At 35.3% G+C, this 21,812-nt stretch overlaps 1 protein-coding gene across 3 annotated transcripts in view; it reads right to left on the reverse strand.

Annotated features, from left to right (window-relative positions):
• The window catches only part of RAD17 (RAD17 checkpoint clamp loader component), a 34,010-nt gene that overhangs the window by 773 nt on the left and 11,425 nt on the right, over nt 1–21,812 (reverse strand). For 2 of the 3 annotated variants that reach the window (XM_070774572.1, XM_070774573.1), the window contains exons 6-16: nt 21,043–21,179; nt 20,495–20,547; nt 20,281–20,406; nt 20,123–20,192; nt 14,903–15,011; nt 12,885–13,070; nt 12,489–12,574; nt 12,225–12,371; nt 10,877–11,026; nt 8,582–8,702; nt 1,847–1,904 (exon numbers count right to left, since the gene is read on the reverse strand). In XM_070774572.1, the coding sequence (XP_070630673.1) occupies nt 1,847–1,904; nt 8,582–8,702; nt 10,877–11,026; nt 12,225–12,371; nt 12,489–12,574; nt 12,885–13,070; nt 14,903–15,011; nt 20,123–20,192; nt 20,281–20,406; nt 20,495–20,547; nt 21,043–21,179 (1,243 nt within the window). The remainder of the gene's footprint in view (nt 1–1,846; nt 1,905–8,581; nt 8,703–10,876; nt 11,027–12,224; nt 12,372–12,488; nt 12,575–12,884; nt 13,071–14,902; nt 15,012–20,122; nt 20,193–20,280; nt 20,407–20,494; nt 20,548–21,042; nt 21,180–21,812) is intronic. The other variant, XM_070774574.1, reaches the window with a different exon arrangement.

A 21,812-nucleotide genomic window follows, 5' to 3' on the forward strand; every position in this document is an offset into this window, starting at 1 on the left:
TCATAACACAGGCACTAATAATAATCAAAGGAGAGGATTCTTTTAAATTACATCAAGAGTTTGAAGATTATAAAGCCATCTCCCGTGGTCTCTCATTTACCTTCCTTGTGCTTTTTAACCAGGCACTCCAGTTTATTTAATAATATAAACAAAACTAAAAGGTAAACGACAAACTGAATAAATCATTACAACTTATATAACACAAGTTAATTAATATCTTTAGTAAACAGTTCTTATGAAAATAAAAAATTAAGTGAAATAAAAAACATATAAAACATGAACAGAGAGCTTACGGAGAAGAATGGTTACTAAATAAATTGCTTAACCTAATCTGTAATTTTAAAATGGAAATTAAAATAACATTGTCATCTTTCAAACTGGAAAAGATCTTTAAGATAATAAAACCCAATGGTGGAAAGCATTAGGAGAAAAGAACATGCTTAAACATTGTAAGTGGGCATTAAGATTGGCAAAACATTCTTGGAAGCAATCTGGCAATATAGAGCAAAGGTGTATATACATTGATTCAGCAATTTTATTTCACAGAATTCATCCTACATAAATAGTATTTGATATACATGATGATTTAGCTTCAAGGAAGGTTGTAATAACAAAAGCTGGAAACAAGCTAAATTAATACAGAACAAGGTGTAGGTTCAATTAAAGGAAACTATGCAGCTATTAAATAGAAACATTAAATATCAAGTTTAAGTATCAGAATATTCAACATTATCAATATAAATCAAAGATAATGTTAAATATGGTAAGTGAAAGACAACAGTACCAGTCATTGTGATAAGGAGCACCGACAAATCCTGCCTCCCAATTCAGATCAAGTACTTGAACCAATAATAAAATAGTGACTCTCGTTCTTTTAATTACATCTTAGGAGGAAAAAGACAACAGAAGACAACTGTCTTCCCTTGATTTTTATGTCATAATCTTGGAGGGAAAGGAGCCAGTGAGAATAGCTGGTCCTTCTTTGATTAAGACAGAAGTGAGGAAAAAAGGAAAGTTTGTAAAAGGTCTGAGGCCTGATCATATCCCACTGGGATGATGCTCTAAAATCCACCCATTATTATCTTCCTGTAAAAGGAAAGGTGCGCTCCCCATAGCTAAGTCACTGTACAGAAGAAACCATTAAACAAAGGCCTTTATTGAATCTATGAAGGTAGAGGGAAAAAAAATCCCAGATAAGCAAGTTTTCCATTTGGGACCAGGAACAGGAGAACTAGTAGAAGGGGTAATAGGTGCCGTTTCTCTCATTTACTCTCATCCTTAAACCAGGATGTGAGTGCTTTCTAACCCTTTTTTAGAATGCCTGAGTGCATAATTTGATCTTATAAATAAGCCAAGTAGAAATGAACTACAAGCACTGTGTTAATCACTGATATTAGCCTAGAAACTATTTTGCAATAGAATGAACAGTATAGATGGAGATTTATCCCTATATTTATATATTTTTTTCACTTGTCTGAATTTTCAATGATAAAGAAATAAAAAGTTCCTGACTATCACACACTCCAAATATATGCTAAGAACACATTAAGCAAAGGGGTTTTCAGTTATGCAAAATTTGCTGAACTCAAGGATTTTAAAGATTTCACTGCCTTTGTAATCCAATGATTCTATCTAACCTGATTCTGAGCTGGTGAAAAATGCTGTTATATGTAATAAATACAATAGATGGGTCTACAGTGTGATCATATAGTCTTTGATCACTGGTACAACATACATTTCTTAACCTTTACAGATATCATTTATTGACTATATAATGAGTAAATAGATAAAGTATTTGGTGGTTATTTAGGTAACAGCTCTTTGAAAATGAAAATGATCAGCTTACCTTCCAAAGTGTCGCTTTAGAGGAAGTCTTCCAATATCTTGGATAAAAGAAATCTGAGCTAAAACAGAAATTTTAAAAAAGTTTTAAACAGACATTTCTCCCAAAGAAGAATGGCCAAAAAGCACATGAAAAAATGCTTAAGGTCACAAATAGTTAGGAAAATGCAAACCAAAACCATGAGACACTACATCACACCCCTTAGGATGACTGTTAACAAAAAAATCAGAAACCAACAAGGTGACAAGGATGTGGACAAAGCTGTAGGATATAAAATGGTGTGACTGCTATGGAAAATGGTAAGGTAGTTCCTCAAAAACATAAAAACAGAGTAACTATATGATCTAGCGATTCCACTCTGGCTATATGCCCAGGGAAGAAAGAAACTGAAAGCAAGGTCTTGAAGAAACATCCGTATACCCATTTTTATAACAGCAACATTATTGGTGATAGTCAAAAAGTGGAAGCAACTTGTGTCCATCAAAGGTGAATGGATAAACAAAATGTGATAAATATATATACAATGTCATATTACCCAGCTTCAAGAAGGAAGGAAATTCTGACACATGCTACAATGTGGATAAACCCTGATGACATGCTAAGTGAAATAAGCCAGTCATAAAAAAACAAATATGGTATGATTGCACTAAAGTGGGGTACTGAGGGTGGTCAAATTCATAGACAGAGAGTAGGCAGTGTTTTCAGGGGGTAGCTAGCATGGGGGTGGAAGGGAGGTGGTTAGTGTTTAATGTGGGTAGCTTCAATTTTTCAGGATGAAAAAGTTCTGGAGATTGGCTGCCCAACAAAGTAAATATACTTAAGACTACTGAAAAGTGAAAGTCGCTCAATCGTGTCCAACTCTTTGTGATCCCATGGACTACAGAGTCCATGGAATTCTCCAGGCCAGAATACTGGATTGGGTAGCCTTTCCCTTCTCCAAGGGATCTTTGTACTTAAAGATAGTTTAAGATGGGTGCGTCCTTACTAAGGGAATCCACCTGCCAGTGCAGGAGACAAGTTTGATCCCTGGTCCAGGGCGATCATACGTGCTGTGGAACAACTAAGCTGGCGTGCCACAATTACTGAGCGTGTGCTCTAGACCCGGGAGCTCCAACTACCGAAGCCTGAACACTCCAGAGACTGTGCTCCACAACAAGAGAAGCCGCTGCAACGAGAAGCTTGTGCACCGCAACGAGAGAGTAGCCCCTGCTTGCCACAGCTAGAGAAAAGCCTGTGCAGATACAAAGACCCAGCACAACCAAATCAATAAACAAATAAAATAGTTTAAGATGGTAAATGTTATGTTACGAGGAAATATTTACTCAAGAATGTCTAACAGCAAAGAGTCTCACATTTGAGTCATGATCTGCTCTTCCCCTTCCTCAACTTGGGAGATACTTCACTCCAGGTGGACGCAGCCAAGAACACAGAGCTTCCCCTAGAGTGTCGCCAGCCGAGAGTTTGGGGCTCCCTTTCTCCACCCAGCCCCGAGCAAAGGATAGAGACTCTACCCCAGGGCACAGCAGTGCAAGAACACTGCCTCCTCTTTGAACTGCAATCACCCTCGCCCCCAACTCATTTGTAGGGCAGAATGTCCCCAGTGGGAGAGCCCAAGCCTAGATCATCAGCGGCTCCCTTCAGCTGAGCACACACGTAGAAGAGTGGCTCAGAGATTTTGCCCAGAGGCCTCCTATAGGAAAAGAGCGCTCTGAAGCTCTGCCCAGAGGAACTGGCTCTATAAGAAACAGAATGTTGGGGAAGTTCAAGCCAAGGGGCCCTCTTGAAACCAATAGCTCCTCTTAAGTAAGACTAATAAGCTGAGCAAAAGCCAGCTAGTTTACCAGAAAAGAACTAGGAAAGAGACAAGTAAGAAGATCCACCCCCCTTCCCCTGGGTCAGATCAAACCTGACACTCGCTTCAAGGTTTACACATGCCCACATTTAACTGGATCAGACTGTGGAATAATTTATAACCCCTTGACACTATTGAAAACAATAGAGGAATCTGCCAGTAACTACTTAAACAGAACAGGTGGGTGTGATATCAAGCAAGGCAAACAATTTAACAAAAATAAGGGAAAGAGACAGTTACAAACAGCCCTCCTGTCATCTCATGGTGATTGTGGGCATGTCCAAAGCTGAGCTCACTGAGGAGTGACAGAAGCTTCACACTGTAAGGGAAACAGACTTCATCAATAGTTTAGCCAAATCACTAAACAATTAATTAACAAACAACAGAAAACACAAGCCCCAGAGAGTGGAGGTGACTCAGTATCCAGAGGAGCTACAATATATTACCCAAATTAGCCCAGTTTTCAACAAAACATTGTGAGATGATACAAAGAAACAAGAAAATGTGATCCATACACAGGAGAAGGGTAGGTAACAGAAACTCTGAGAGGGACCAGACATTAAACTCAACAGAAAAAGACTTCATGGACAGGAGCCATTATAAAGATTTTCAAAGAACAAAAGGAAACCTTATTTAAAGAAGTCATGAGAGCTATAATGACAATGGTTCATAAAATAGGGAATATCAGTAAAGAGAACTGTGTTAGTCACTCAGTTGTGTCCAACTTATAGGCTGTATCTCGCCAGGATCCTCTGTCCGTGGAATTCTCTAGGCAAGAATATTAGAGTGGGTTTCTATGCCCTTCTCCAGGGGATCTCCCGACCCAGGGATTGAATCCAGGTCTCCCGCACTGCAGGCAGATTCTTGACCGTGTGAGCCACCAGGGAAGGCCTTAATAGAGAAGAAAATTGCAAAAAGAACCAAATGGAAATCTGGACTTGTTTGAACAAGGAGAAGAAACAATCCATAACCTTGAACACAGACTGACAGAGATTATGCAATGAAAGAGAAAACAGAATGCTTTTTTAAAGCCTTCCAACAAACACTAATGGAGGACTAGAAAAGAGGATGGAGAGAAAGAAGAAGAAACATAGTGATAATGTCTGAAATGACACAGTAAATAAAATGAAAGAAATGGGATAAAATTTGACGAATAAGAAGAAAAAAATTGATGAATAAAAAGAAAAGCCAAAACATCCTATTTTTGACTATATTTGTGAACCTTCTAAAGTTTGCAAAACAAACTCTATGAGAGCTCTTGGACACTTACCTTTTTAAAAATCCAATATATGACACCATTAGGATTTTCAAAAACAGCTTTTTGATATGGAAAACCTGAGTTGTGATCCTGGAATCTGAACTTGTAACTAGTGGATATAATGATTCTCCAGAAGATTCCAGCATGAGTAATGCAAACCAATACTTCTCAAACATCTGCATAAGAATCACCTGGAGAATCTCATTAAAATGCAGATCAATTCAGCAGGTCTTGACTGAGGCCTGAGATTCTGCATTTTTCTCTAGCTTCCAGGTGATGCTGACGAGTCTTGTCCAAGGGGACTCTTATTAAATCAAACCAATTCACTTTCCCACAGCGGGAATGGGACAAAGAATGTGGCCAGCTGTGCCAACATGAGTTGGTGGCAACAGGCTGGAGCTGAAGGAATAGCCTGCATGGTTAGGAGATAGGTTATAGACAGAAGAATTAAGCAAATATATTTAGCAAAGTGGGAGACAGGTCCATATCCACTAAAAGGAGCCAGAACTCCTAGAGATTTCTAAGTCCAAACATAGACTTTTTTTGGGCAGCAAAGTATGAAATAATTCTGGAACATTTTGTATCAGAAACTACTCTAAGAGTAAAGGCAAAGTCACCTAAAGCAGCTTGCATTGGCCAAATCTGGGCCAAAATAAATAATGATAGTGCAAAACAACAGCTGACAAAGAATCCAGACTCCATACTAATGTAAACAAACAGAAGAGGGTGAAGCGATACCTTACAGCAGAATTTACCAACAGGAATGTAGAAGGAATAATGCCATTAGAAAATCATGACTTGCCAACTATCACAGATTCAGGAAATAATTATCAAAAGATGCTGTGACCAGTGGGTGAAATTTTAATGAGATACAGGATATTTACATAGTCTCAAAGTGTCTCCCCACAAAACACTTAATAATTTTACATTAGAGAACCTCAGAGATAATTACCTTACAAAATAATTAAAGTTAACTTCACCAGCATGGTATAAACAGACACTGTATTCTCCTGATGTGATGCACTGAGAAGAACATGGCATCACTTTTGTGGTATTCCTGACAAAAATACATACCTGTATCCACTCAGACAGATAAACCCAAATCCTCAGATAAACCGAAACTGAGGGACAGTCCATTCTGTAACAATCTTATATGTTTCAATTTGCAATGGACAGGGGTGGGCCAGTGGTTAAGAATCTGCCTTCCAATGCAGAGGACACAAGACTGATCCCTGGTCAAGACCTAGGATCCTACAGACCACGGAATAACTAAGTCCATGCGCCACAACTACAGACGCCCACGTGCCGCAGCTCCTGAGTCTGCGTGCTCTAGAGCCAGTGCTCCGCAGCCAGAAGCCAGGGTGCCCAACAAGAGAAGCCCGTGAGCCTCAACTAGAGAAGCCCTTGTGTGCCGCAAGCAGGGAAAAACCCTGCATACTGCAAGGAAGACCCAGTGCAGCCAAAAAAAAGACATAATGGACAAAGAAACAACAAGGTACTATTCTAAATCAAGGAGACTGAAGAGATAGCAACTGAATAGCTAAGTGAATCATCTGATCTTGCACTGGATTTTTGGACAAGAAAGAGAACAAGTTTTTGTTGTTATTTTGCAAAGGGCATTATTAGGACAACTGGCAAAATTTGAATGGGGTCTAAAAATTATAAATGGGGTCTAATAATTAAACTATGAATTAGCGGTAATGTATCAAAATTAATTTCCTGATTTTGTTGTAAATATTGTGGTGATATGGGAGAATATCCTTGGTTTCAGGAAGTACATGCTGAAGTGTTTAAGAATAATGGGCATCATGTCTGTACTTTCCTCAAACATGGTTCAGAAAAAATATATTTGTGTACAAGTGTGTATAAAGACAAAGAAAACAAGGCAAATATGTAAAAATGAAACACTGAGGAATCTTTGTGAAGGATATACAAGAATTTCCTTTGTACCATTCTTGTAATTTCTAAGTTTAAAAGCTAACGTAATCTGAGAGTTCCCTGGCGATGCAGTGGTTAGGACTTTACATTTTCACTGCTAAAGGCCCAGGTCTAATCCCTGGTCAGGGAACTATGATCCTATAAGCCACACAGCACAGCCAAATAAATACGAGTATAATCTAAAATTAATAGGCAAGCATAGGGAACTCTCTGGATTCTGACTCACAGATTAAACATGCACACTATTCAAAAGTCATCTCACTTCTGCCTATAAATATAGAATATTTAAAATTTTTAAGTATCAATATTCTTAAAAGATGAAACTCTTATATGAAGGTAGACATTTACTCAATAATCTTCTCTTCTGATCATTCATAAGACAAACACTATCATTGAAATTTATGAGAAGTTTTGGGACTTCCTAGCAGTCTAGTGGTTAAGATTCTGCCTTCCAATGCAGGGGGCGTGGGTTCATTTCTTGATCAGGGATCTAAGGTCCCACATACCATGGGATGTGGCCAAACAATAAAAAGAAATAAAACTTATGAGAAGTTTGATGAGTTATGTAATAGATTATATTTTCAATATTACACAAATTCTCTGTTCTACCTTGAAGATCAGCACCACAGACATGTGACCTAAGACTGTTAATGAAATATGGCCCTTAAGATATATGTTAAAAAAGAGAAAAAAAAAAAAAGAGAAACAACGGATGGAAAACTGCTCTTTAAGAAAGGCAAACCTCGGTACACATATATCGGGCAAGTGGGTATCACACAGGTTTTTGGCCGCACGGAGTCTCTGTGCAGCGTGTAGGCTTTCTTGAGTTGCAGCAGGTGGGCTCAGCTGCTTCACAGCGTGTGAGATCTTTGAACCCACATCCTCTGCATCGGACGGTGGATTCTTAACCACTGGACCACCAGGGAAATCTCTCACTTTTTTTTAAAGCATTACTTATAACTTCAAAATTAGGAAAAACAATGTAAATATACTATTAATGGACACTATTTGTAATACTGAATCAACCAAAATACATTATCAACAAGGTTGAATGAGTTAGATCTGAATATACTTTAGCATTGCTGCTATTACGGACTAAATGTTTCTGTCACCTCAAAGTCATATTTTGAATCCTAACGCCTTTAGGAGATGGGGCTTTGGGAGGTGCTTAGGTCATGAGGGTAGAGCCCTCATGAATGGGATTAGTGTCTTTATAAAAGAGACCCCAGAGAGAGCTTTCTTCCTCCTCTCTTTACCACGTCAGAATACAACAGGATGGCCATCTGCAAGATCAGAAGTAGGCCTCACCAGACACTGGGTATGCTGGCACCCTGATTTTGGACTTCCCAGCCTCCAGAGCTCCTTTGCACTAATTTATAAAATATGGCGTTCTATGTATGATAAGTGACAAAAGCAAATTAAAGATCACTTTCATTATTATATCTGCACAGAAAAAAGTCTAGAAGAATTTACACCAATCTGTGAAAAGGAATTACCCATGGTTTATAGAGGACTTTCGATTTTTACTTTATATACTTCTTTTTTTTATCAAAAAGCAGTATTAATTCTGATTCAAAAAACAACGGGGAAAAAACTGAGTGTCAGTGGTACACAGAAATGACTTGATGCACAAAAATATAATGTTATAAAACACTACTTCTTGGGAATAATAAAAACCCATGTATATTACCTTGATTTCTCATTGGAATGGTTAGCAAAGTGAGGTATGGCAATAGCTGAGTCTGGAGGCACAAGGCTGGTAAGCAGAAATCAGAAAAAAGTGCTTTTGCTGCCAGGCAATTTTCCCGATACTGTAGAGAGAAAAAAAAGGTGAAATGAAAAATAAAAATTTAAATATGGATATTTATTCCTACACATAAGTTTATTATGTCACAATATGTGTGGGTTTCTACACTAGATACTTTAGAAGTTTATCTCATCAGTCTTCTTTTCTGGCCGCATCAAGCAGCTTGATTAGTCCTTTCTAACTGTCCTGTTCTTGTTGTTCAACTGCTAAATCGTGTCTGACTCTGAGACCTCATGGACTGCAGCACCCCAGGTTTCCTTGTGCTTTGCTGTCTCCCGGAGTTTGCTCAAACTCATGGCCATTGAGTAGGTGATGCCATCCAAGCATCTCATCCTCTGTCTCCTCCTCCTCCTGCCCTGTCTTTCCCAGCATCAGGGTCTTTTCTAGTAAGTCCTAGTATTATCTAACAAAGCACTTTATCTGTGCAACTAATTCACATTTGATATAATAGCAGAAAGAACAACACCTTAAGTAGAAGGTCCTTAAAAAAATTAAAGGATTTCTGTTTATGAGCATACACATACACCAATTATGTGAAGACACTGTTTCTCAATAAAAGAATGTATTTTCTTCAGTTAAGAGAGGTGCAGTGTTATGGTGATGGCAAGAGAAATATAATCTCTAGCGTTTCAGGAGCCCACGGTTGTAGATCACTTATATGTAACAAATGAAAAATTAATACACATGCTATAAAGAGCAAAGCAAGTCGATAAGGGACATAAATTGCTTACAGTTGCTCCAAGAAATCCACTGGAAGATTTTTCTCAAGTAATGAATGATACTTTCATATTTTAGCTACATGAATTTAGAACTGGAAGACATCTTAGAGATGACCTAGTTCAGGGGTCACAAAATCAGATGCTACAGGAGGTCAAGCAGGTAATAGAAATCAGTGCAGCAGAATATCTGGGGACAGCGGCACCACCCATCACTCCCGCCACCAAGGGGCAGGTTATACTTGGCTTGAGCCAATTACAGCCATGTAAAATATGGACCAGTGTTGCCCTCTTTTTTTTTTTTTTTCCCCAGGACACTCAAGAAATTCTGAGGCCAGAATTTCTTATCTGAGTTTTAACTATTAAACTAGTTTTTAAACATGGGCAATTCATTAAAAAAAATCTATTTGTGTTGTGTGTTGTATTCAAATTGTGAGCCACCTGTTTTTGACTTCTAAATAATCCAGTCCTATACATTTATAGCTGTGGAATCAGAATCTAGAGGCATACTAGGTGAAATAACTTGTCCAGATGGTTAGAGGTAAAGCCAGGATTTATTTTCAACTGAAACAAAAATATAACTACAGGCATACCTCAGAGTATTGTGGGTTCAGTTTTAGACCACTTCAATCAAGTGAATATCACAATAAAGCAAGTCACACAAATGCTGTGGTTTTCCAGTGCATATAAAAGTTATGCTCACATTAGACTATAGTCTATTAAAGTGTGCAACATAGTTTAATGAAAAATTTCTGTTGCTGTTTAGTCGTTAAGTTTTGTCCAATTCTTTGTGACCCTAAGGACTGTAGCCCACCAGGCTCCTCTGTTGATGGGATTTCTCAGGTAAGAATACTGGAGTGGGTTGCCATTTCCTTCTCCAGAAGATCTTCCCTACCTAGGGATTGAACCCATGTCTCCTGCTTAGCAGGTGGATTCTTTACCACTGAGCCACCTGGAAAGCCCACTAATTAAAAAATTCATTGCTTAAAATATGCTAACCATCACCTGAGCCTTCATCCAGTCATGATTTTTTTTTTTGCTGGTGAAGAGTTTGAAATATTGTATAAAAGTATGACACAGAGTAAGCAGTGCTGTTGGGAAAATAGTTCTGACAGACTTGCGTGATGCAGGACTGCCACAAACCTTCGATTTGTAAGAAACGCATTATCTGCAAAGCACTTTAAAAAAGTGCAATGAAACAAAGCAGGCCTGTATACTTTGATTCCAATAAAACAGGCATATGCTTTCAAATTTTGAGTGCTTTTTCTTTAAAAAAGCATTTAAGAAGACTGTCCTTTTAATGTTTTATCATAATGCTAAGAAAACTAAAAGCCTTAGCCACTATTTCTTATTAAGAATGAAAGATCATTTTTCTCTTAAATAAAAAAAATAGATTTATTGGCATATAATTCACACACCATAAGGAGTTCACTTATTGAAAATGTACCATTCTCTTTTTTACCTTTTTATTTATTAGAAACCACTGGGGTTTGTGCAAGGGTCGAAAACTTGATCCCCCTCCTTGGCAATGAGCAAATCCTCGGGATTTGTTGGAATGTATGACACCTCTCGTAGCTATAGATGTACTATATTCCCTGAGTGAAGAGCGTGTCTAAAAAAGAATAAAAAATAAAAAATAAAGAAAATAAGAGATTTGTAAGATAGTACTTATTGGTACTACTGACTCCCCAAAAAGGCTAATCGTATTTATTTACTACCTAGTCATTTTTTTCACATTCACCATAGCCCTAAACATAATAATGCCACAAAATTATCTGAAGAAAATTCAGCGGAGACATAGCCACCAAATGCTATGTGCGACTATTAACTGTGTATCAGACGGGGTGGTAGGGATAACTTTAAATACATTTTTGAAGTAACTGGGAAACAGGAAGGAGGATAGTATCCTTACTGAATTTATGTTAATTATAATACATACTGATTATATTAATTCTCTTTAGGTGTGATAATGCTATTGTGGTTGTAATAGAGCAGTGTCCTTATAAGTGCTGTGATGCTCCAATTACTTTCCAAGTATTCAGCCAAAACAAGTGTGTAAAAATACAGACTAAGCAAATGTGGAAAAATGTGAAAACTGATGAACAAAAGTTAAAGGTGTTCAGATAGTCATTGTATATTCTATTTGTCAGTAGAGTTATAAAATTTCAAAATAAAAAAAGCAATATAAAATAATTAAGCAAATGCAACTACTAAATAGTGAAACTCTAAGTATATAACAGAAACTGTATCATAAATGTTTAAATGCTGGAAATATGGCTAGCATGACCAGGGAACTGAATTTTTAATTTCACTTAAATAGCCATGTGTATCTAGTGACTACTATACCAGTAAGAGCAAAGTTAAAATATTAAGAAAAATTACAAGCTTTATAATGAATAATTTCAAATTTTAAATAAATAAATTTAAAAACTCAGAAAGCACAGAAAGTAGTACAGGGCATTCCCTGGTCAGGGAACTAAGACCCCACATGTCACATGGTATGGCCAAAAGAAAAAATGAAAAGAAAGTAGCACATTCCTTCCCTTCAATCTACTTTTCAATTTGTCAAATTTTCCAACTATGTATTAGTTTTATTATTAGAAAATAACTTTAGAAAAAATTAGTGCTACATTAACATAGAAAAAGCAGATTCACTGCAGAAGTTTCACTGCGAACACTGGTTGCATGAAATTAATTTTGTCATAGTTATTAAAAAGTTAATTAAAATAATGTCACGTAAGTATGAATAAAAGTAAACTTTCTTTCTCAGTTCTGAGTAAATAGTCATAAACCAAACACTTAAGTCTTACATTCCAGTCACCACTGAGGATATCCGCAAAACTCAGAAATTCACTGGCTCTCACAAGATCATCCACTTCCGTGAAGAAATCTACATAGTTCTGGTGAAGATATAAATTAAATAACTCTCCTGGCATGTGTGACATTTCTACTACTTCCTATAAAAAATAAAGCATATATAATTTTAGTAAAAATTCACTGGTTAAATTTATATGGACACAAATGTAAATAGCATGTATTGTGTAAATAGTACTAGGTATTATTAAAGACTTTACCTCAGGCTGAACAAGCAGTGTATCCCGGTCATACTCTGATAAATGAGAAGGTAATCGAGGTGAGTCTACTTCTGTTACAGGTGTGCCTACAAAAAAAAAACGTCTGGGATTATTAAAAAACAACACCATCTTTATATAGCACCTCTCATTTGAAAATTTTTCAACAGGTGATTTTTTTTTTAATAGTTGATTTTTATGTTTAATTCCACTTATAATCCAAAAATACTCTAAGTACATTTTCCTGCTATGTCTTCCTTACGTCATGCCAAAGAGTATCTGACCTATCTTAGCTCTTTCTTGAAACTGAACCTAATATATGACATTCTGAAAAATGGGGTTTTTAAATTTTAATTGTAAGATAATAAGATATTTTTAAAAAATGAATAGTTTTCTTACGTTTACAATATAGTATTTTCCCCAAAGCTCTGAAGAGAAAGAGGGAAACATCTTTGCCACCAATAGCTTGAACCTCCTGATTTTCAAATATCCTATCAGTTTTTTGTCTTCGTTTTGATTTTGACAGCACAACATCTGATTTTAAGGAAGACATTCCTTTTTTCCTTGGCTGTAAATTGTTCTTTCCTAAATAATATACACCAAAGAAACAATATTTAAAATAAAATTAAAGCATGAAAAGTAAAACAGAACATTTCAGATATAGTTACACTAAGTATTCTACTTTAAATGCTTTTCTAATAAATAATAATGAGGTATACAAACTGAATCAGAGCCCTCTTTCAGTTACTAAACTACTAAGGACATAAAATGTCATCTGAAAGTATGTCATGAGCTAGATTTAATCTTCAGTGACTGAAATTATGTAGTCCCACCAGAACTATTTACACAAGTAAGCTTGATCTATACAATTCATTTTTTTCCTTAAGTTTTGTGTATGTGTGTCAAATACATAATAAACACTGCAACAATAAAAATAAATAAAATATGACTTGACACCTTTCAAATTTTCACATACACAATGACATACTAATATAGTTATATTACCTTGGTTTCTCACAAAGGCAAGGTACTATTCTTGGTGCATGGTATGTACTAACCAATTCAGTCCTCACAATAACTATGAAGGAAGAACGATTACTATACAGAGTAAAGAAATGACACATAAAGAGGTTAAGTAAATGGCTAAGGTCATCAGCTAGCAAGTGATTTGAATCTGGGCAGTCTGGTTCTGCAAACCCTGCTTAACAATGACTCTATATTACTTCTTTAAGGATTTGGGCAGTCTCCAACTTCTGAATATGCCCATGTTCATATTTCACTGGGAAATCTACTTTTGAAAATTCAGAATGCATGATTTTAGAAAACCAGCCTGGAAGAGCAGAAACACAGAATCTGGGTTTTCAATTGTAGTACTATCTCATTAGGCTGGTCTGAGAATTAGATGAAAAAACATACAACTGCTAATATAGTTTCTAACCCACCCCAAAATTATTATTTTCTTCCTTCTGAAATTTCTGAGTTCAGAGCAATAATATTATAAACGGTAGTCAGGATCTCAAACTGGCCCACTCCTAATTCTAGTAGTGAACCTAAGGATAATTTACATTTATGTTTCTATAGGAAGAAGCAGAATTCTGGTTTTGGTTGAGTTAAAATGTCTAATTCTTTACAGTTATTTTGAAAAACAAAGATGAAACTAAGTGAACAGGTTACACTTGTGGATAGAAACTAGATTTCAGGTGGATTTTGAGAGCACCAAAGAGCTATTAATTTTTTAAGGTCAATCCCTCAATGTTAAGCATCGAGTAGGTCACCTGTTAAAAGTTTTCTGATGATGACTGTGTGCAGTAAATTATGATCATTAAGAATAAAAATTAATTCATTGCCATTAGTGGGGCTATCTCTTTACTTCAGCATGGCTAGGCACTCCTTTTGTTTCTTAATAAGTGGAAATATATTTGTTAAACATATCTTATATAAACCAATATCAAACTCTAACAGCTGGCCATTTCAGAACTCAGTATGTGTCAAGCCCTGGAATAAACACTCTGTATTACCTCACTTACTCTTCACATAACTTGATGAGACAGGTGCTCATATAAGAGGTGAAAAAATAAAGGCATGGAAAGACTAAGTAACTTGCACGATTAAGTCACTAAAAAGTGGCAGAGCCACAATTTTTTCCCAGAAAGTCTCATTCCAAATTAACTTTGAAAGGTAAAGTGGCAAACTATGTAAATAAGTTTTACCTCAGATATACAAATATATATGGTGACACGTTCATAGGGGTGTGTCTATGTACACATACATACATAATTTTATTATTTTGTCTCAATAAAAAATATAAGTGGGTATATATCAATTTCAAGTTAAAGTATGTTTAATTTAATTTCATTTCATGAACAAGAAAAAGTTAGTCACCTAATTAATATTATGAGTGTATCTTTACCAATTACCTGTTGAGGAAGAAAACTGGAGGCTATTTATTGCACTTCTGATATCACCAGAGCATCCTTGACAGAGAAACTCTAGAGAAGTTTTATCAGGGACAATTTTTCCTCCATTCTAAAATGCAACAATTAAAATTTTAAAAATATATGTTTTCTAAAACAAAAACCAAAACTCTCTATTTTCTAAACTTAATGGAAGTATATTAGAATCTTTCAAATTTGCATGCCAAAAAGCCTACATGTTAAATAGTCTGCTTATGAAGGTACAAGTGTCAATGACCCCTTAAAGTAAATAATCAAGATTATAAAACAGTTTTACTTTTTTACTTGGACTAGGCTATATAATATTTTGAAGTTCTCTCACTATATATATATATATATATATATATATATACATACACACACACACATATACAAATGTATAGATACACACATATACATATATGCACAGAGAGAGACCTCAAAATATAATACAATGCAATAAAACTAAATACACAAGAAAATTTGAAACTTATATGAAAATCCCTACACTGGAGTCTTCACCATATTAGTATAGTCTGTTGAGTATTAAAAAACCACAACTGCATCAACTCATATTTAAACCCTAAACTTCATAGTTATTTAAGGTATATGATATATCACATTTCACATCCTTGGTAGATCAAGTGTAACGCAAGAGAAATTTATCCTCTCTTTTCCCTTCAGAAATTCTTAAATAGTTTACCGACAATATGACTTTAGCTGGATTCATGTGATTGCTCAAAGGTGAACCCATTTCAGGTCCTGTAAAAATTGCTTAAAACAGAAAAACAGTACTGTGCTATGATTTTCAATATATTTTTAACTGTATTAATAATGAAAGCTGTCTCACAAGTTCTTTATGCAAGTTAGTATACTTTTAGTCTCCACGATTCCAACTTTGTCACAACTGCTAACATTTTGGTAGGAACCTTTCCAGACCATTTTTTGTGCTCATACATCTGTAAGTATATATAGTATCTATAAGTATATACAAAGAGCTAATTTTTTAAACACAAGTGGGGATCATATGTATTATTCCATTCTTTATGATCTATGTTAGTTCCTTTAAATCTATATAATTAAAAAAAATTATGGTTATACAGTAATTAAACTAATACTTCTGTCAATGAAGGGATATTTACGTTTCCATTTTTTTCCAACCATTCCAGACCTCTCTCTCTCTATATATATAGATACACACATACTATATATATAGTTGATCCTTGTATAGTGTGGGGTTAGTGACAGGAGCCTCTCTCAGAGATAAAAATCCAAGTATAACTTATAGTTGACCCTCTGCAGCTGTAGTTCTGATTCTTTGGATTCAACCAATCATGGATCATGTAGTACTGTAGTATTTACTGAAAAAAATGCATATATATGTGGACCCATGTAGTTCAAGAGTCAACTGTATATACCTTTGCCAACATGCATGAATACTTCTGTAGAGTGTCGTGCAAAGTGTCTGTAACATTTACCAGTTTTATTTTTCCCAGCAATGGTAGGTGAGAGTGTCCATTTTTCCTTATCTTTGGCAACGCTGTTTATCAATCTTTTTCTCTGATTACTAGCAGGCCTGAATACCTCTCATGTTTACTATCCATTTGTCTTTCATTCCCATGTTTGTCTTTTATCTTTGTTTACCATGTCTTCTGTTATTTCCTAAGTTTCCCATTTTTTTGAAGTAAATCCATGGCTCTCAGGTTTTTTTTGTTTGTTTAGGAAGACTTTCCCCCAACTCAAAGTATTTTTTTCCTAATACTCTTCTAATTTTTGTATTTAAATTTTAAATCAAGGTTTAAATTATTTTTCTGCATAGTATGAACGAAAGAGACAATCTTATGTTCTTCTGTTTGAATATGCAATTGTTCCGATACCACTTATTAACCATTAACAGTCTATTCTCTTTCCCTCATGATGTAAAATGCTACTTTCATTGTGTTAAAAAAATTCCATTTACACATATTGATCTAGTTCTGTGCTGTCTTCTCATTTTACTCTTCCATTTGTCTATTCTTACACTAATATCACACTGCTGTACTCTCTACAGTCTCATATTATGTTCAAATATCTAGACACCAAGTTTCTCTTTATCACTCACAAAATTTTCTTGCTCATGCCTTCGCTTCCAGATTAACTGCATTTATATTGTGAACACATTTACTTTAAAAATTGTTTTGGGAGGAGTAGCTTGTTTTTGAAAAAATTTAAATTTGCCAGCAAGGAAATATAATTTGAAATCATGATTCTTGGAGCTGAAGAAAATACTACAGATGTTAACTACGGAGAATATAGCAAATGTGGCTGAAATGTGTGATCAGCAGTTCCTTCCACACTTTATATACCTAATGACATCAGAAAAGACTAAAGATCTTTTTTCCTATAAATACACAGAAACATTTATTTAAACTTAAACACTTAAGATAGTCAACACTCTTTATTGTAACTCATTCACATAAGATGTCTATACTCTTTCTTAAGATAATTAATTAAGCTATGGAATAAAAGAGATTAAACTCACTTAAATCTTCTTATACTATTGTTATCATCCTTGGCAACCCTAGACAGTATCATAACATTTGATTTTATATTTACATTTGATTTTTATTTAAATATTGGGCTTACTGCTGCTCCTGTGATGTAACATATCAATGATGATTTCAAAACTATACTAGTTCTAACATTCTTACAGGTCAACTATTTAAGGTAAAGCACATTTACTATGGGCTTCCCTGGTAGCTCAGCAGGTAAAAACTCCATGTGCAATGTAGGAGACTCCAGTTTGATGCTGGGCCGAGAAGATTCCCTGGAGAAGGGACAGGCTACCCACTCCAGTATTCCTGGGCGTCCCTGGTGGCTCAGATGGTAAAGAATCTGCCTGCAATGCAGGAGACCTGGGTTCGATCCCTGGGTTGGGAAGGTCCTATGGAGGGGGGCATGGCAACCCACTCTAGTATTCTTGCCTGAAGAATACTAGACAGAGGAGCCTGGTGGGCTGCAGTCCATGGGGTGGCAAAGAGTCCGACATGGCTGAGTGACTAAGCACATCACATTAAATACGTAACAAAGAAGTTATGGTAATTATTTTACTAGTATAAAACAACTTGCTAGAGTAAATGCCATTTGCAATTTAATGACTTAGTCTTAAAAAAATTGTGAGTCACATGATAAAGTAACATGAGGCTGACTTTTTATTATTTCTCCAACTTTTTAATAAATATTTAAAACTATAGTTTATAGTTATCATGCTTATAGTAGAGAATGTAGAAAAAAATTGTAAGTAATTCAACCACCCAGAATCCCACTTAGCATTTTTATGTGATTTCTTTTAGTATATATAGGTTGATGTATATATGTGCATTGGGCCGTCATAGATTAACATAGATTAACAAATCTATGTTTCGTTTTAGCACGGTAATTTGGAGTCAGAACAAAACTTCCAACTCATCCGACACTTAATAGTCATGGAATATTATTCAAGTTATTTCCTTGCAAAGTTCAGTTTCTTTACCATAAAATGGAGATAATTTGTATAGCTGTAGTAAGGGTTTAATAAGATCAAGTATGTAAAAATACCTTGCATAGGGCCTGACATATATCAAAGGCTGAAACATCATTTCTATTGTTAGCATTATCATGTAACTTTGCATCCTGTTATTTTTAACTTGACATTAAACTGTATTTCCCTTTATCACTAACTGGGACTTCCCAGGTGGCGCTAGTGGTAAAGAACCTGCCTGCCAATGCAGGAGACATAAGAGATAACATTCTTACAGGTCAACTATTTAAGGTTAAGCACATTTACTATGGGCTTCTCTGGTAGCTCAGCAGGTTAAAAACTCCACGGGGTCATGGGTTCAATCACTGGGTCAGGAAGATCCCCTAGAGGAGGACACAGCAACACTTCAGCGTTTTAGCCTGGAGAATCCCATGGACAGAGGAGCCTGTGTGCTACCGTCCATAGGGTCACAAGGAGTCGGACACAACTGAGGTGACTTAGCATACACCCATACCACTAAATATTTTCAAAATATGAATTAAGGACATAATAGTTCACCACAGCAGCTGCTCCCTCTATTACTGGATTCACTGTGTTTCTAATGTTTCACTATTAATAGTTGTATTTATTCAGCTAAGTGCTCCACATACATGCGCCATTTTGTTTAATCCTCAACATAACCTCTCCCCTGGAGATTTCCCTCAGTTCCTGTGATCCAGCATTGCAAAACAAATTATGTTTCATGTAAAATCCAGTTGATTGATAGCAGGTGGTCCACCTAGAACCATGCTGCTGAGAGAAGAAGTTTTACCAATTTAACTTTAACACCATCTTGATTTGAAAGATTAAAAAAAAAACGATGCATTAAATGTAACAGCTATTTCAGAACAATGATAGTATACTCAACACTACTGAACTGGATGGCTAAAAATGGTTAAGATATTTCAAATATAAAATACAGTTAGTAGTACTGTGTATATTATATATTTGAAAGTTGCTAAGAGAAAAAAATCTTAAGTGTTCTCATCACAAAAAAGAAAAGGTAATTTAAGTGACATGATGGAGGTATTAGAAAATGCTATGGTGGCGATCATTTTACATTATGTAAGTTTTATCAAGTCAATGTGTCATACACTTTAAACTTACATAACGTTATATGTCAATTATATCTCAATAAAGCTGGAAAAAAAAGTCTAAGATGGTAAATCTTATGATGTATTTTTTACCATAATTTTAAAAAATTATTAAATCTTTGAAAAGTGACACAGGACAAAAGTAGAGTTGGATTATAACTGATTAATGAACCAAGATGGCAGGAAATAGTTTCTTAACAATAGACACAAATTAGGACACTAAGCCAAGCAAAGGAAAATTAAAGGTTAAGGATGTTTAAATTTTTTATTTTTTGGCCACACTGCATGGTATGTAAGATCTTGGTTCCCCAACCAGGGATCAAACCTGCAGTCCCTGCAGTGGAAGCATGGAGTCTTAACCACTGCACTGCCTGCAAAGTCCAGGTTAAGGGTTTTTAAAATCAGTCTTTCCTACATTTTCGACATGCTTTAGGAGTATAATTAAATTTTTTTAATTTTAAAAACTGAGATAATTCATGTCTCTAATTCCTCAAGTTTATATAATACCACTTAAGTTTGGCTTTCTATAATGACAATGTAAAGTTCAAAAAAATCAGTTCTTAAGAAACTTACCTTATTAGCTTCTACTGTCACTATTCGATTAAGAAACTTCATCATAATTGTTGGTGCCACAGGGTTGAAACTGTCAAAGTTTTATAAAGAAAGACAGAGGTTATGTGATTAAAAATACAGTATGTATGTGAAATTTTAAGCAGAAATTTCATTCTTACCTAATATTTGAAATAGCACACTCTTCTTGAATTTCTTTGGGAAACAGTAACCTTTGACTATTATCTCCACTGAGACTGTCAGAGATTATAAATATTAGAGGACACCGACCAATCTGCACATACTTCCTAAAATAACAAAAGATAGCAAGCAAGGCTGAAATTTAAACCTCCTGTCATTTAATTTGGAGTTTTAGAAGACTTCACTGAAACTCACCTCAAAACTTCATGTAAAGTATGAGAATCCCGATAAAACTGGTTAGGTAAGTCCTACCAAAAACAAAGGATAAACACTAGCTCAGTTTTATTCCCATGTAAATTTATTTTCAGACTTATATTTACCAAAATGGGAAAAATGTTATGTATTCAATGTACTATAATCAGAACTTCTGTAGAAATTAAACATCAACTAGCTGAAAACAACTAGCTGATTCCCTAATAGTAATAAGCGTCTATGGAACTTTCAGATCAAATTTCTTCAGGTCACTGCAAGTTATAATATTCTAAGACATCATTTTCCAATTATTTTTTTGCCTCTCTACATTTAGGCCATTAAATTTTTAAAGTTCACTAACCTATAATATATATACACATGCAACCTATAGTTACTCTATCCAAGTTTAATGCAAGTTTATTCTATTACACAAAGACTTTATATTTTACCACTACTAGTACCATGGACAGAGTTAATGTCACTCTCACATAAGATATATCTTGCAATTGTTTATTCAATAGTTACAGCAGAATCTCAAAAGTTATCCTTACTTCAACTAGAATTATCTTCTTATCAGTTCTCAGATCATCTCCAAGCATTTGTAGTTGGTTATATTTTGTTGCTCTTAGTAGAAACTCTTTAAAAACTGCTATCTGAGACTGGTAGGGAAATATATGGAAGCTTGATTCTGAAAAGAAACATACTTAACACTTACTTTCCACAAACTATGTATATATCAATATTACATATATGTACATAACATCGGAGAAGGCAATGGCAACCCACTCCGGTACTCTTGCCTGGAAAATCCCACGGATGGAGGAGCCTGGTAGGCTGCAGTCCATGGGGTCCCACAGAGTCGGACACGACTGAAGCGACTTAGCAGCAGCAGTACATAACATACATGAATATTACTAAATATATTTACATATACATAAAGATAAAGTAGCACACAATACTGTAGACTGTTTTTTAATTTAAAACTGTTCAAATTTAAAACAGAATATTCATTTCAAAAGACAAACTCACTATGAATAACACTATAATGCTTCTGTACCAAGAAATGTAATATGGAGTTAACTTGATTTCAGAACACAGCTGTTAGTATAAAAATCATAAAAGTGGTACAAATATTTATGACTTTGTCTACACAATGAAGACTCTCCCAGTAAGTGTGTGATCATAAATGAGCTATTTTCAGTAAGTTTTACCTTAATAAGTTTTAATGACAAAAACAGAATGACTGATTAGTAAACTTATTAGGACTACAAGAAGTAATATTTTATGCAGAAGATTGTAAATAAAGACTTTCAGATTGTCA

Source organism: Bos indicus, chromosome 20 (assembly GCF_029378745.1).
Source record: "Bos indicus isolate NIAB-ARS_2022 breed Sahiwal x Tharparkar chromosome 20, NIAB-ARS_B.indTharparkar_mat_pri_1.0, whole genome shotgun sequence".
Taxonomy (NCBI): domain Eukaryota; kingdom Metazoa; phylum Chordata; class Mammalia; order Artiodactyla; family Bovidae; genus Bos; species Bos indicus.